Source organism: Anolis carolinensis, chromosome 4 (assembly GCF_035594765.1).
Source record: "Anolis carolinensis isolate JA03-04 chromosome 4, rAnoCar3.1.pri, whole genome shotgun sequence".
NCBI lineage: Eukaryota > Metazoa > Chordata > Lepidosauria > Squamata > Dactyloidae > Anolis > Anolis carolinensis.
In genome coordinates this window covers 234,190,058-234,206,294 of record NC_085844.1, presented here as the reverse complement: position 1 = coordinate 234,206,294, position 16,237 = coordinate 234,190,058, and the positions used below count along the sequence as shown (strand labels likewise).

Here is a 16,237-nt window from a genome sequence, read left to right as displayed (position 1 = left end):
AGTTGGAAGCGAGGGAAGAGGGAGGGCCATGGCGCAGAGACAGCCAATCGGCTTTGTGGACGCCAGAGCAGGAAAAGGGGATGATTGACCAATCGCAGCGCGGGAACGGTTTAAAGGGCGTTGAAGGAGGCGGGAGCAGGTTTGAATTCAAACGTTCGTCGGAGTTGTGTGGAGGTGAGTAGTGGGCCTTATCGGGATTCTTCCACAACGTTTTAGCCTAGAAGTTTCAGCTCAAGGAGTCTCCAGTGTGTTGCCCATCTTCTCTAAGCTTCTCTGGGAACTTTTGGCGGGTTAGAAGCGGAGGTTTGGTAAGCAAATAGTGGGCGCAGAGGGCTGGGGATTGTCTTTCCTTGATAGAGACTGGTAAAACAATACACTGCATGGATGCACTGCGGTTTGATACTATTTCAGCTGCCATGCGCTCAATGCTGGAGAACCATGGAAGTTGTAGTTTTAGAAAGTCTATCTGAGGCATGGGCAAGCTTGGGCCCTCCAGGTGTTTTGGAGTTCAACTACCGGCTGTTAGGAATTGTGGGAATGAAGTTAAAACATCTGGAAGGCCCAAGTTTGCCCATGCCTGCTTTATCTTCTGCCAAAGGGCAAGTACATCACCAAACTACAAACCCCGGGATTCCAAAGTATAGAGCAGTCATGGACAAACTTCGGCCCTCCAGGTGTTTGGGACTGCAACTCCCACAATTCCTAACAGCCAGTAGTTTGCCCATGTTTGGCGTGAAGCCATTTTGGCATTTGAAACTGTACCAAACTGTTAGCAGTGTTAAACATTGGGAGGTCACCTTGTATTGGCTGAGCTGGGTATGCTCTTTAATTGGGTTGCTGTGAGTTTTCCAGGCTGTTTGGCCGTGTTTCAGAAGCATTCTCTCCTGACGTTTTGCCTGCATCTATGGCAGGCATCCTCTGTTGCCTGCCATAGACGCAAGCGAAACGTCAGGAGAGAATGCTTCTGAAACACGGCCAAACAGCCTGGAAAACTCACAGCAACCCAGTGATTCCAGCCATGAAAGCCTTCAACAACACCCTTTAATTCAGGGGACCTCAAACGTTTTAAGTGAAAGGCTGGTTCATGGTCCCCCAGTCAGTTGGGGGGCTGAACTGTAATTTGAAAAAAACATGAAGGAATTCCTATGCACACTACACACATCTTATTTGTAGTGCAAAAGACCATGAAAGAACAGTACAATACTTAAAATGAAGAACAATTTTAACCAACATAAATTTATCAGTATTTCAATGGGGCCTGCTTTTGACTGATGAGATAGACAAGTTAATGAGAATTGTTGTTCTGTGCCTTCAAGTACACAAGTTTAGGGCAGATCAATGACCTTGGAGGGCCGCATCCAGCCCATGGGCCTTAATTTGGGGATCCCTGCTTTAATTGTTTGCTGAAAGCATCACAGCATTTTACACAATGATACTTATAAGAGGAAAGCAAAGGAGAGAGAGCTCCGTACTAGCAAATTTCAGCCTGGGGTAGAAAGTAATAGAAGCCACTGAAGCCAGCATTAGTCAGATTTTTTTCTCTGTTCCAAAAATAAGAATAAACATCTTATTTTATCCACCTCTCCCCAAGGGTGAGATAGGGCAAAATATAAAGTCTTAGTTATTATTTTAGTTCAAGACAGTGCATTTCTGTCTCCTATAATTAAAAAAAGAGATAATCCAAATCAAAGCAATAGCGCAGGCATGGGCAAACTTTGGCTCTCCAGGTGTTTTCGACTTCAACTCACACAATTCCTAACAGCTGGAAACAACTGGAAGGCCAAAGTTTGGCCATGCCTGCTATAGTGATACAGTTCTTCAAAGCTACAGTTCTAGCCACAGCTGAAATCAGTTTGGGTGAGCTGGGTTTATAATGACCACCTGAAGAAGACGACTGTGCCGAAGTCAAAATTCCCTCCTTATGCCGTCAATAGCCTCCCTGTCCAGCCTCCAGGGTTCTGGGTTCCTCCAGTCCTTTTCATGGGTTTAGATACATGATTCTAATGTGCATTTCAATTATGGTGATATAATTTAACTTTCAAAAGTGAGCATTCGACTCAAGACAATATGGTACTTTCAGGAAAAGAAACTAAACTACAGTCCAGGGCTACGTGGCCCCATTAAATAGTATATTTGAAAATAAAATGTGTCAGATTGGTGAGAAAGCTTCAGCGAAGAAACCTTGTTCCCATGATCACTGTTCCAGGAGTGAATTTCCCTTTTGACGGATAAATTCCTCTCACTTCCTGTTGTCTCACCTCCATCCTTAACTATGAGTTGTTTGTAAGTGGGATGATTTTAACTTGGGAACTGCCTATATACGTACTCTTGATTGATAAGCTGCTTTGCAACAGCCTTTATTCAGATCCCATCTACATGGACCATTTAATGTAGTCCAAAACCAGTTTCAAATTGTGGCATCAAACTCCTCAAAAACATGCCCAAACAAAGCTGTTAATGCACACTAGAGCTCTGGTTTTGTGTAATCACCATCCAGGCTACATTGCTGGTTTCAAATTGTCTTAAATGATCAGTGTAGATGGGGGGCTAAACTGAAAATCCTACCTGCCCTGGAATAAAATCCTTAGGCCATGGAATAAAATCCTTTCTGGGTTATAATTATTGGGCATTATCGGATAACTCTATTAGTACCTGAATTGAAATGTCCTGGTATCTCCTTATCGCTCTGACCTAGTGTGGGATATGTGTGTACCTTAGGCAAGGAATTTTTCTTAGTCAAGAAATGCTTACATGTGTGTTTTTTCCAGTTCCCTTCTCAGAAATAAAGACCACAGTACCTCTAATTTGTTGCCCAAATAGTTCCATTGATGTAAAGGAGTGGGGGTTTGGGCATCAGAATGAACTGGTAAAATCAATGTAATGGTTTAAGTTTTCAAGGCATGCTTTTTAAGAATGGTTGGTTCACATTATTTAAAAATCTCAGATTTTTAGAGTCATGTTGGAATATTAAAAACTTGGGAATTTTATCATACACATGTTATATGACAAATCTTCCTTTTTCCTCAAGCAATAATGGAAAAAATAGGAAAAGAGAACTTGAATGGACATCCATGTCATCACAGCAAGGTAAAATGTTTCATTCCAGATGATAGATAGTGTCAGTATTGGTTTTACAAGCCACAAGAACAAATGTTTTCAATTGAAATTTCATCCATAATATGCTTTGTATTAATGATTGTAGGATATCTTATCCACAGAGTTGTTTGCACAGTTACTATTTTGTAGAAGAACACACCATGCCTTTGTAACACCGGTTTGAGTTAGCCTTGTGTTTCTGCATTCTCACTTTTCCATGTATGAGGGAAGGGAGGGAGTGCTGTAATCTCCATTTCAAGGTAGCTGTTCCTTCAAGTCCTCAGGTGTATAAGCTAAACATTGGGTATTTTTTCTATTCGACACAAGTGGAGATTACAGTATTACCATTCAAATATTTTTCTTCATTTGTGGAGGATGTGCAAGTTGCTCTTGGAACTTAAAAAATGTCATTCAGCTTATCACGATAAGTGGTTGTCTGTACTCTACCAGTCTTCAAGATAAATATTACAATTCTATCATGGAATTTGTACCTCATTTGTCTTTCTGTTGTCCTCAACTGAACAATCTGTGACCATCATGATTTCTAAGAGTTTGGAGTTTCTTTAGGACTTCATACAATGAATTATTTAGAAGGTAACATAATTTTACCTTCTTCCTTAATGAAAGTAAGTGATTGTAAATCTAGTTTAAATATCTATTATAAATTTTTCATTGTAGATCTTGCTCAACCCAGCAAGTGTCACACTCCATTCATACTTTATGATAGGGGGCCAACAAATTGCAGTGAGGAGTGGGAAGTCTTACTGATTTTCTCCCCTTCTAGCAATGGGCCACAGATCTTAAAGTTCCTTTGCTCCAGTTCATGTGTAGATTGCAGGGTGATGGTTGTAAGTTTGTAAGAAAGTTGTGTTCTGGACTAGAGTTTTCTCTAGTTCCATTTTAATGCTGTGAGGATATTCTTACTTTAGCTTGTTTGGACAAAACATGATCTGAGACCTCTTGGTCTCTTGTACTTCATATTGCTATGCAGACGTGGGCCAGTGCTGGATGATCTTTTGAAGTCTCCAGCTTTGCTTTGCATAATTGTAAGGAGAAAATGGCTAAAACTGTCAAACAAGCTTGGCTTGACAGATTACCTTATTTATTATGGAGATGGCTGGTACTGTTATTTTCAGTAGCTAAGAGATGTCTGAATAGCATATCCCATCCCATTCTCCCTACTCTAGCAACAGGTATCCTATCTATAAACAGAACACAGAAAATCAAACTGACCTTTTACTTGGGAAGATAGAGGGGCAGTAAAAGTTTTTGTAATATTTACAGGTATGCTTTTCTAAAACAGGCAGCTGCGATGGGTGGTCCAAAGCGTGTTCCCGTGGCCCAGAACAGGATACATGGAAATAAGGTTCAAACACAATGTGTTCTAACGGCTACAAATGTTCCTCAGAGAGTTCCTGTCCAACTACAAAAACCTCCTATCCCAAGTTCAAAACACTCCAGCCAGCTAAATCAGCACCGGCCAACATCTCATGTTCAGTCAACCTCAAAAAGTCTAAACACCAACAAAGCCACAGAAATTTCTCAACCACCTTCAGTGTGTGGTATGTACTGCTATTTCATTGTCTCGGATTTCAAAGAAATTATTTTGATAGCTTCCCTGTAATTTAGTGATTCTCAACCTGTGGGTCCCCAGGGTGTTGGTCCACAACTCCCAGAAATCCGAGCCAGTTTATCAGCTGTTAGGATTGCTGGGAGTTGAAGGCCAAAAACATTTGGGGACCCACAGGTTGAGAACCACTGCTGTAATGTAGTGGTTTGAGTGTTGGACTAGGATTCTGAAGGCCAGGGTTCAATACCTCCTTAGCCATGGAAACCCATAGGCTGACTTTGAGTAAGTCATATACTTTCGGCCTCAGATGAAGATAATAGAAAACTTCCTCTGAACAAATACTGCTATGAAAAATTCCTGATAGGTGCAACCTAGGGTTGGCATACGTTGGAAATGAAGGCAAACAACAAAGGGACAATCCTGAAAATAAAAAATATAGCACACTTCAATAAAATTGCCTGTTGAGTGGTGGTTGTAGCCTGCAACAGAGACACAAGACTATTCTGGTAAGGAATATGCCTTTTCATGTACAGTATGATCCCTCCCCCCACATGCACACTTACAGTTTCACTTACCCATGCTCCAAAAAACCTCTCCAGAGCGTTTCTGTGTGCTTCCCTAGGTTCTCCAGTGCAGTTCTATGGGGTGCTTCTAGTATAGCCAAAATATAGGGTTCACTATTATCCAGTTTTAGATTTCCACAGAGGCCTTAGAATGTATTACACATAGAATGTTAAATTCACTTGTCTCTAGGAAAAAAACCTGAAACAGAAGTTTTGTCAGATCCGAAGACTGAAAACAAGAATGAGAATAAAGGAGAAGCAAAGTCAAAAAGTGAAACAAAAAGGTGAGTTGCATATTTAATTTGTTTCTGTTGGTGGGAACCTGAGAGGTTTCTCTCCAACAGTTACTTGTTCAAGTACGGTGTATAATTACTTGCAGTGCATGCTAGATTGTAAAAACATTAGTTTCACATTTGTTTTTCTTTTTTAGGAAACAGTGGTCGCTGGATGATTTTGAAATTGGACGTCCCTTGGGTAAAGGGAAATTTGGGAATGTGTACCTTGCTCGTGAAAAAGAGAGCAAGTTCATCCTGGCATTGAAAGTCTTGTTTAAATCACAATTGGAAAAAGCAGGAGTTGAACATCAGATTCGCCGAGAGGTGGAAATACAGTCCCATCTTCGGTAAGGTTGCTTGACAATGGCTATCTTGAATGTTTTTATAGAATGACTGTCTTGATCTAATTTTAGGATGAGGCTAACTGCAGAGATATAGCTGCAGAAAGATTTAAGTACGGAGAACTGTTTCAAAGGGAATGCCTGCCATGCTGTGCATATAGAATGATGGTTGACTGCTATAAATGTGAAGTGTTTCAGGGAGTGAGACACTTCATTTTTTATAGTAGTAGTTTTTTGTCTGTGTATCTTGAAATGTGCTTTTGGAGTACTATCCAAATCTTCTAACTAGATTTCAGTGCTCAAATGGAAGTATCCTTTTGAAGGCCCCTCCCACCACCTCCAATTGACACTCTGATGCCAGAGCTTAGAGGGAGCCATGAAGAGAAGTCCATCTTGTCTCTTTGCATCAGCTGAAGGCCCCTCCCTTCAGTAACATGCTATGCTAGAGATATATATATATATATCATATTGTATATACATATAATATTCATAATATTATATTGTAATACGATATAATACTAATATAATATTAATTATATATATTTTATATGTAATACTACTAATAATATTACAGTATATTGATATAGTACAATATAGTAATGTATTGCCAGTATTGTACTATGCTAATAATATATTGTATGTAAATTTAATTTGTAAGCCGCTCTGAGTCCCCTTCGGGGTGAGAACAGCGGGATATAAATGCAATAAATAAATAAATGTCCCAAGGCTATGATATACACTTTGCAAGTTATATATTCAATCTCATATCTGCTAATTCCATCCCCCGCAAATTCCTTCAAGGTCTTTTACCAACATTTTCTTCTCTCTTGAAGGCAGATGCTTAGTCATTGTTAACTGCAAGATGTTTGCCTGATTCTAATACATGAAAACATGTTGGCTTGCTTACCACCTGACACCCTAGCAAGTGCAAAACTATTCCATTTGAAAAAAAAGAAAATAATTACTAGGAACCCAGAGACTCCTTCAAAAAGTGAATGTCTAAAATCTTGCAATTCAGTTGTTCAGAAACAGTATTCTGTGAGGATTAAAGTAAGAAAAGAGCACAAAAAGCTTTATCTAAGAAAGGCTTGAAAGCATTTGGGTCTATTTTTTAAAACTCCTGTTAAAGGAAAGCACTTCATGACTGGTATTACACTGGATCCTTCTGTGCCTCTGAAGCACTGGGTATGTCCTCAGTACGTGGTTCTGAGTTGATCCTCTGAGCAAAGGCACTGTAGAAGGGGTGGTATGGAGAATCGCATTTCTTCTGCATGGTCTCTGTGAAATATGCACCTGATGTAGTTTCCTGTGTCCACGCAGCTGCATCAGAACTCTTAAAAATCTCTCCCAATTAGAGGGCTCCAGCTCTGCCCAGGTGCGGGTTTCACAGATGATCACTTGAAGAAATATGGTTACAGGTAATCCATCTATTCCAGTGTGATGGCTCCAAGTAGATTTCAGAATTGCACACTGAAGAAATGTCTAGCTCTTCATAGAAGTGGTCTCTAGGTGGAGTGTTAGGGCAGGTGTTTGTTACCTTCTCTAGCAGTGGTTTGCTAGTACAGAGGTTGGCTAGAACTATTTATTGCTTACAGAAACAGCAGCCTCATTACACCAAAGCATGGATCCACTTTAAATCCGTTTTCAGCCGCCAGCAGAATTCTGGGGTTTGTAGTTTGGTGAGGTCCAGGACCTGTCTGGCTGAGCTGTTTAAAGGCCTCTCTCTAAAGTGGATTTAATGTGGATCCAAACTAGTGTGATGAGGTCCCAAGAACTGGAGAATTTGTTCCAAGAACATTGTAAAACAGCTAGTGTAATGGTCTCCTGCATGAGTAGTTTGACTCAATGGAATCATAAGTATCATTGTAACTGTTCTCAAAATGTCACTTAATTACTATTTGATGAATGGTATTCAGACAGTTCTTAGTCTCAAACAGTAGTTTAAACTGCTAATGTTCACTCTGAAATTGTCACTATCCTTTGGTAGTAGTCACTGGTGTTGTTACACAAAGAGGAATTGGACTGAAAATGAAGCAGACTTGATGGTAATTATGGAGAATAGCTGCCAGTTAAATCTCCTCAATAAAGGTGTATAGAAAGGAGCAAGGGGAAAATATGCATTAGTATTCCATTAATGATTTTATTCATATAATTTATATATTTATTTCCATAGGCATCCCAATATCGTTAGGTTATATGGCTACTTCCATGATGCAACAAGAGTCTACCTGATCCTTGAGCATGCACCTCGAGGGGAAGTATACAAAGAACTCCAAAAGCTTTCCAAATTTGATGAGGAGCGAACAGCTACTGTATGTTCTTATGTGACTATTTGGTAATATTCTTAGTGGTGTTGTTAGCCTTAACATTGTTTCTGAATCATGGTGACCCTAAGGTGAACCCATCACAGAGTTTTCATGGCAATATTTGTTCAGGGGGATTGCTTTTGCCATTCTTGGGGGCTGAGAGAATGTGGCATCCCTATGGTCACCCAGTGGATTTTCAGGTCCAAAGAAGGATTTGAATCTTCGTCTCCAGTGTCATTGTCCAATACTATACCACACTGGCTCTCATTCTTAGTGTGTGTAACCTGATTTATTCTATAATTGCCTGTCTAGGTCTTAAACATTTCTGACAGAAATGGGCTTCCTAGAGTGGGACAAAGCAATAATTCTTACTCCATCCCATGGTTCTGGAGCATCATGTTTGGGGTTTCAAAAAAGACCTCTCATGAGCCTAATTGGTCCTGGAGGTCTGTAAAATTGGTAGAAATACTCCAATGTACATTTTGGAGTACAGTAAAACCTCGCTAAATCGAGCCCCGCTCGTTTGAGCGTCCTGGCAATTCAAGCCAAATCCCCCCCCCCCCCCAACTCACTCCGCCAGATCCCAGTGCTGGCGGAACCCAGCCGGGTGAGTGAGGGATGGAGGGTGGGCTCACGCTCTCGCTCCTCTGCCATGCTGGGTGCCCGTGCTGCTGGCCCCAACATGGCGAGGGAGCCGAACCACAGGCAGGTGGGTGAGCCAGGAGGCCTCCAAAAGTCCTCCTCGCTCACTCACTCGCTGGCTGGCTCCTCCTCCATGCTGGGTGCCGGGGCTGCTGGCCCCAGCATGCAAAGGAGCCAAGGCACAGGCAGGTGGATGAGCGAGGAGGGCTCCAAAAGTCCTCCTTGCTCACCCACTCGCTGGCTGGCTCCTCTATGCTGGGTGCCGGTGCTGCCAGCCCTAGCATGCGAGGGAGCCGAGGCGCCGGTGGGTGAGCGAGGAGGGTTCCAAAAGTCTTCCTCACTCACCCACTTGCTGGCTGGCTCCTCTATGCTGGGTGCCGGTGCTGCCAGCCCTAGCATGCGAGGGAGCCGAGGCGCCGGTGGGTGAGCGAGGAGGGCTCCAAAAGTCTTCCTCACTCACACACTCACTGGCTGTCTTCTCCTGTGTTCTCGAAGGCTTTTATGGCCCAGATCACAGGGTTGTTGTCACTTTTTCAGGCTGTCTGGCCATGTTCCAGAAGCATTGCGATGTTTTAGGGCTAAATTAATAAATATAGTAATTACTACATAACTTTACCGTGTATTGAACTGCTTTTTCTGTGGATTTGTTGCAAAACATGATGTTTTGGTGCTTAATTTGTAAAATCATAACGAAATGTGACATTTAATAGGCTTTTCCTTAATCCCTCCATATAATCCAAATTATTCGCTTATCCAAGTTTCTGCCGGCCCGTTTAGCTTGGATATGTGAGACTGTACTGTATTTCAGGCCAAAAAGGTTTATTTGTATGTGCATGCTGTTTTGGCCTTCCTAGATGCCAAAAATTGTGGACATATCCACTCCCCTCTAAAGTGCATAAATAAGGAGACCACAAAAGGACCATGGCAGAGGGTCACATGTGGCCTGTAGCCTATAATTTCCCCTTTTTATTACATGTGATTAAAATGGTACTTTATCAACAGAACTTTATTGGTGGACATCGATTCTTTGCCTATATTGTTTTGGGTTATTTGTTGGGTGGATGAAAAAGATGTTATAATTACGTAAACATTTTTGTCCTATATTAAATATTGCTTACTTTTGCACTTATTCTCTCATGCCTTTTAATATTTGTGCATAGTATAATGTACTAGTGTAATGGTCAGTCACTACTCACAAATTCATAAATCTAACGATTGCCACCTATAAGGCTTCATTTCAGATCTTTGTTTCTTCCCTCAGTATATGACTGAACTGGCTGATGCTCTATTGTATTGTCACTCGAAAGGAGTAATTCATAGGGACATAAAGCCTGAGAACCTACTGCTGGGATCAAAAGGAGAGCTAAAAATTGCTGACTTTGGATGGTCTGTGCATGCTCCATCCTCTAGGTAAGAGTACATTGAATATTCAGGTTAGAGAGTTTAATACTGTGACAATAAACAAAATCAAAATTTGAGTGACCTCAACAAGAATTGGGATGATGATTTTGAAGGTGATTAGATTACAAGTAAAAGCATCAGTTAGGAGCCTTTTTATTCAGAATGCAAGGCAGATTTCTCACTAGGATATTTATACTAAAGGGATACTAGAACAAGGGATCTTCTCCCTCTACATCAGTGGTTCCTAACCTTTTTTTGACCAGGGACCACTTTGATTTTTTTTGTTAGCAGGGACCACAAGCTCCAAGAATAATAAAATGTGAATCTAAAAATAAACTTTAATCAAAACTTTTAACATATTTATTAAACTTAATAGTAACATGAATTAAGAGTACTGTTATAAAAGGAACACTTTAAATAAAAAATTAAATTCAGTTTGCATCAATGTGATTTTTGAGCTTGCAACCTTCTTTACAAGTTGGGTAAATCTGGGGCTAATTGCTCAAAGCTACATGCATATCATCACTTACTATCAATCGATTCCTGGATTTGTTTTTAATTACCAGGAAAGCAAAACGTTCTCATTCACATAAATAAATTGTGGAGAAGAGCATAAGAGAGCGCAACGCAATACCTCAAATTTTAGTATAAAAATGCTTTTTACACCAAAACTCTAGAGAATCAGATTCAAAAAAAGATTGGGAACCACTGCTCCTAACCCATCCTCAGGCGGCAGGAGAAGGCTGGTAAAGGCAGGCAAAAGAAAGCAGAGAAAGAAGGACAAGAGAAAAGAAGGTGAAGGGAAGAGAAAAAGGCAGGAAGAGCAAGATTAAAGAAGGGAAGAGAAGGCAAGGAAAGAATGAAGGGAAGGAAGAATGGCAAGAGAAAAGGAGAAGGCGAGGGAAGAGAAAGGAAAAGCAAGGAAAGAAGGGAAAGGAAAGGCAGAGAAAGCAAGGAAGAAGGTCAATAGAACAGGCAAGTGAAGAAGGCAGGCAATGGACGAGAAGAGAAAGAAAAAGCAAAGCAAGAGAAGAGAAAGAGGGCAGGAGACCCCAACGCACTCTGAGGCAGCAGCATATGCCACCCTTATTTCAGATAAAAGGCCACTCTCCTACCAAGGTACTGTGGAGAATGTGGCTTGGTTTTGTTATCCAGGAGGGGGACACAAGGGCAGAGCCAACCCCAGCAGATACTGAGAGCGGCCTTTGGCGGCAGGAGGGCCTTCCTTCCCTCACCTGGTACTCAACCTCCATGGAGCTGTTGCCTGTTGTGGCCAGGTAGAAGCACTTGCAGCACCCTGCTGGCAGCAGGAAGGTGCTGAGCCTCCCACATTCTGCGGGAGGCTCAGTGCTGGGGACATGGCTGCTTCCACAGCCAGGGCCCTGAAGAAGAGGGTGAAGGGGAGCAGCAGCCAGGCTATCCTGCAGGCCTTGCCTTCCCTGGGAAAGGGAGACTTGCCCCTGCCGCCCTCTGTAACCAAAAGGCACCCGAGAGAAGGCCTTGCACCCTGGGCTGGAAGGGCCTTGTGGCTTCACTGGAGAAAGCGGGTGGCAGAGAAGGGCAGCCCATCTTCCCAGGGAAGAATCTTAGGCTAAGGAGGAATCATAGAACTGGGGGACACCGCATGGGCCATTAAGGAAAAATACAATCAAAGCACTCCTGACAGATGGCCATCCAGCTTCTGCTTAAAAGCTTCCAAGGAAGGAGTCTCACAGACCATATTTTAGTTCTTGCAGACTACAGGTTGGGGACCACTGCTCTTTATTCAACATTTCATGAGTTGATCCTTCCTGGATACATGAAATTGTGAAAGTTTCTGCAGGCGGGCATATATGCATGTATGAAGAGGATCATTTTTCATGTTTTGTCATATAGCTGTGGTGCTTGTCAGAAAAAGCGGCATCAATTCCTATTCAGCATTAACATGACTGGATGCAAAAAGTTGGAACTCACATAGTTAATTTCCCTGCTATGCAGCTTCTCCATCTGTTCAGTTCCATCACTAAATTGCATTGGCAATAGTTTTACAATTGAGAACAACTCATTTTCTTTCTTAGAATGTTGTAAGACTCCCTGCTATAACCCTGGATTCCTCCACGCATACCAGTTTTATCTTCATTTTTCAGTGATCCTGTTTTACATTCAGTCTTGAGCTGTTGCTGATTAAATGATTAACACCAGTGAAATTCCATAACAAAGGCCCAGTGTAAATACTCAGTTTACTTATTGCATAAGAAGGTACTATTTTGAGCACTTAGCAATGGTTATTAAACAATGTGTTACGATTGCAATCTGTTTAGGGACACAAAGCTTTAGAAGTGTTATAGTCAGGATGAAGAATGCAGATGTAAATAGTTGCATGGGAAATACTTTGTAGTTGTATCTGTTCTAAATACTCTCCATAGTTTATCAAACGTTAGTTTGTTAACATACAACTTCCACATTTTAGGAGGTCAACTCTGTGTGGTACGCTTGACTACTTGCCACCGGAAATGATTGAGGGGAGAACACATGATGAAAAGGTAGACCTGTGGAGCCTTGGTGTCCTGTGCTATGAGTTTCTGGTTGGAAAGCCTCCTTTTGAGGCTGAGACATACCAGGAAACATACCGAGCTATTTCAAAGGTGAGACAAATTATGTGATCTGATACTTGTTTTATTCATGTTTGCTTTGTTTAGAAATGTTAAGCTCAAGTGTTACAGAACTCAGATATCTGGATTTTTGAGGACAAAGGTTTCCTAATCCCACCAGATCAAAATTTCTCTGTGTTGCCTTACTACCTTTTTATCAGATAATAACCCCAATTCCATTTTTCTTGATTCACTGTAGCAAAATGTGGTGCTACAGCATTAGTGCAGTAATTGATTTTTACAGAATAGGGCAGATAGAGAGGGTTGAATCTCTGAGTTAGTCCAAGAAATAGGTTGCAAGAGAGCTAGAGAGCAAATTACAGAACAGACTAGATCACAGGCTTTCAGGAGAAAGCAGCTGTATCAGCAGTAAGTGTTGCCCTGAAGTCAGATATCCACAAGGCTGTTTTTGCAGCCTTTGTCTATCTAGACTTTTCTTGAACTGGCCAAATAGTGTATAGGGCCCTTTTAACCTATTCAGTGCTTTAAAATGCCCACTCTCATGACCCAGAAATTTGCTTCCAAGCTCTTCACTTTTTTATTAGGGAGATTTTTGCTCTGTGTGGCCCTTACAAAGTCACAGAAACGAAGTTTGGACCTGGACCAACTAAAGTACCCTCCTGAGGCAGAAGATAAAAAACAACAATGAAAAAAATAGAGCTAAGGAATGAATCGTTGAATGGTTCATACAAAAGGGAAAGACATCCTATAGTGACTTGAATCTAATACTTTTCTTTTGTTTTAAGGTCAACTACAAGTTTCCTCCTTTCGTATCAGAAGGTGCGCGGGATCTGATTTCGAAGCTTCTGAAACATAATCCATTCCACAGATTGCCACTGGAAGAGGTGTTAAAACATCCATGGGTAAATGCCTCAAAATCTCCTAGGCATACAATAGCTGAAGACATTGGAGCTACTACTACTACCACCAGCACGACCACCAAAATGCAGTCGTAGCATGGTGAACATCACAGCAGTGAAATATTTGTGACATGCAGCCATTGTAATGCAGTCAATATGGGAAGCATAGAACTGAGAACAGAAAAGATGGTGCAAATATCTTGTATTATAAACTGTTGCGTGAAAACTGTGGAAAGTCGGCTGTGGTTTTACTGCATTTCCTTGGAACTTCAGGTCATAATAGTTTATAGGAAACTTTTACGTACTTGAAGTACCCTGCACATGACCCAAACACTTTGAGACACAGATAGTTGAGGTGTGTCTCAGTTAGGCATGGCTGCTGTTCCTGTTTTCATCCTCTTTGCTGCTTGATAGCAATATGAAATTAGTCATGGCTTGTTGGAACAGTGCAATAGCATCTTCAGTGCCCTCGCAGGTTGAAGTCAAATATACGTGCATATGTGAAACAACCTGCCTCTGTAAATATAAGTGCTAAATGTTTATAATTGTCTGTCTTCAATTATAGTATTCTAAATAAAAATTTTGAACAATACCCAACTGTCTAAAGGCATCTTCTTTGCTATTTGCTGTTCTGAAGTCTTGACTACTGGTTAAAGGAATTGGGTTTTTTTCTGCTTGGACTGCATTTAATTTCATTTGATAAAAATAGTGCTTCCTTGAGTTCTGATAGTTCTTTTGGACTATTACTAGAGGAATCCACTGGGTTGATGCCCTCTCTATCAGGTAGTACAGATTAACTATCCTTTCAGACTGGATTCATCCCTACTTCCACAGAACCAGAGATGGGTACCCCTGGGGTGGGGAGTTCCGGGGCTGTGGGTCCGCTATTGAGGTTGTGCTGGGTAGGAGATGTGATCAAGGGTGACATCCCAAGCAGAAGCGCAATAGGATTCTTGCGACCCTGAGGCAAGATAGCCAAAATGACAGCTCCCTTGGACTTAAAGTCCTGCTGTTAAATACCACCATAAATGGAAAAACAGCTGCTGTCCAGGATTTGATCCTGGATGAACATGTGGACATGGCATGCATTACTGAGACCTGGTGGGAGGAACGGTGGAGTCAGTCTCACCCAGCTTTGTCCACCAGGTTTCAGGGTACACTAGTAGGCTAGGCCAGGGAAGAGGGGTTGCGGTGGTCTTATCAGGAGTCTATCTCCCTTATCAGGTGTCCCGTTTCACAATCGCCAAACGTTCAATGTGTCTGTCTGAAAGTGAGTAACTAGGACAGATTGGAGATTGTCTGTATACCACCCACCTCGCTGCACAACGGTGTCTCTTCCTAAGCTAACCGGGATATTGTGGATGGGGATGGAAATGTTGTTATGGAGGAACTTTCAATCATTCCATTGTCATGGACCAACAATCACCCGATTAGGTTTAGATTAACCACAACCTCTAGCCTCCAAAGGAGTGGGGGACTCATTAAGATGGTCTGCCCCAGAAGACTTATGGCAGTAGACAATCCTGTCAAAGCCTTGATCAATCTCTGGAATACAGAGGCAACCAAAGTGGTGGACACGATTGTCCGCGAACATCCCATCTCGCTTAGCAGAGCCAGCTTGTCTCCTTGGTTTACCAGGGAACTGGCAGTGATGAAGCAAGCGAGGCAGAGACGAGAGTGCATTTGGCGGAAGACTCCGGGTGAATCTGACCGAACACGGGCTAGAGCCTCACTTAGGGCCTACTCCGCAGCAATAAAGTCAGGCAAGGTGTTCTTGACTGCCTGTATTGCACCTGCATCAAATAGACCAGCTGAGTTGTTTAGAGTGGTCAGAGGACTTCTCCACCCTGGTTTTCTGGAGGGACCCCTGACCACTCTTAACTTGATGTGGAAATTTCGCCCATCATTTTGCAGATACAATTGCTCGGATATGCTCTAATTTAGATGCCAATTGCAGCACAGTGCCAACTGAAGTACCTGGAGCATCTGTTGGTTCGATCTTGATGGATTTGTTTCAACTTGTTCAGTCTGATGATGTGGACAAGATTCTTGGAACTGAGAGTGACCACATGTGCTCCAGACCCTTGCCCTTCCTGGCTTATTAAACTTGCTGTTGGGGGATTGGCCGAGTGGTTTACGAGGATCATTAATGCCTTGTTGGGAGCAGAGGCATATACCATGAAGCTTTAAAAAAGCTATTGTTAGACCAATCTTAAAGAAGTCATCCCTTGACTCCTCGGTATTAAACAACTACTGGACCATTTCTAATCTCCCTTTTTTGGGCAAGATTCTGGAACAAGTGGTGACTTTTCAGCTCCAGGGACTCTTGGATGAATCTGATTATCTTGATCCACTGCAGTCTGGTTTTAGGCTTGGTCATGGTTGCCTTGGTGGATGACCCCAGCTGAGAACTAGATGGGGAGTGTATCCCTGCTGGTTCTCTTGGACATCTCATTAGCTTTCGGTACCATTGATCATGGGGTGGAGTACAGGGCTTTCTTAGATGAGGAATACCTAGAGATGGTTTGCCATTGCCTTCCTCTGAAGGATAGT

The 16,237-nt window shown here is 42.0% G+C and overlaps 1 protein-coding gene across 4 annotated transcripts; it reads left to right on the top strand.

The window, feature by feature from the left end:
• Nucleotides 1-14,276, top strand: aurka (aurora kinase A). Of its 4 annotated transcripts, none has more exons than XM_008115256.3 (9): nucleotides 1-174; nucleotides 3,029-3,087; nucleotides 4,400-4,658; nucleotides 5,420-5,513; nucleotides 5,660-5,851; nucleotides 8,019-8,157; nucleotides 10,055-10,203; nucleotides 12,644-12,818; nucleotides 13,571-14,276. In XM_008115256.3, exons 1-9 carry the CDS (start codon nucleotides 81-83, stop codon nucleotides 13,778-13,780), a joined length of 1,371 nt encoding a protein of 456 aa, XP_008113463.2. In that variant the 5' UTR covers nucleotides 1-80; the 3' UTR covers nucleotides 13,781-14,276. The 4 variants fall into 4 exon arrangements, with proteins under 4 accessions (XP_008113463.2, XP_008113461.2, XP_003223789.3 ...); XM_008115254.3 differs by having other exon boundaries at nucleotides 33-174; nucleotides 4,381-4,658; XM_003223741.4 differs by lacking the exon at nucleotides 1-174 and adding an exon at nucleotides 181-308.
• The last annotated feature ends 1,961 nt before the right edge of the window (nucleotides 14,277-16,237 follow it).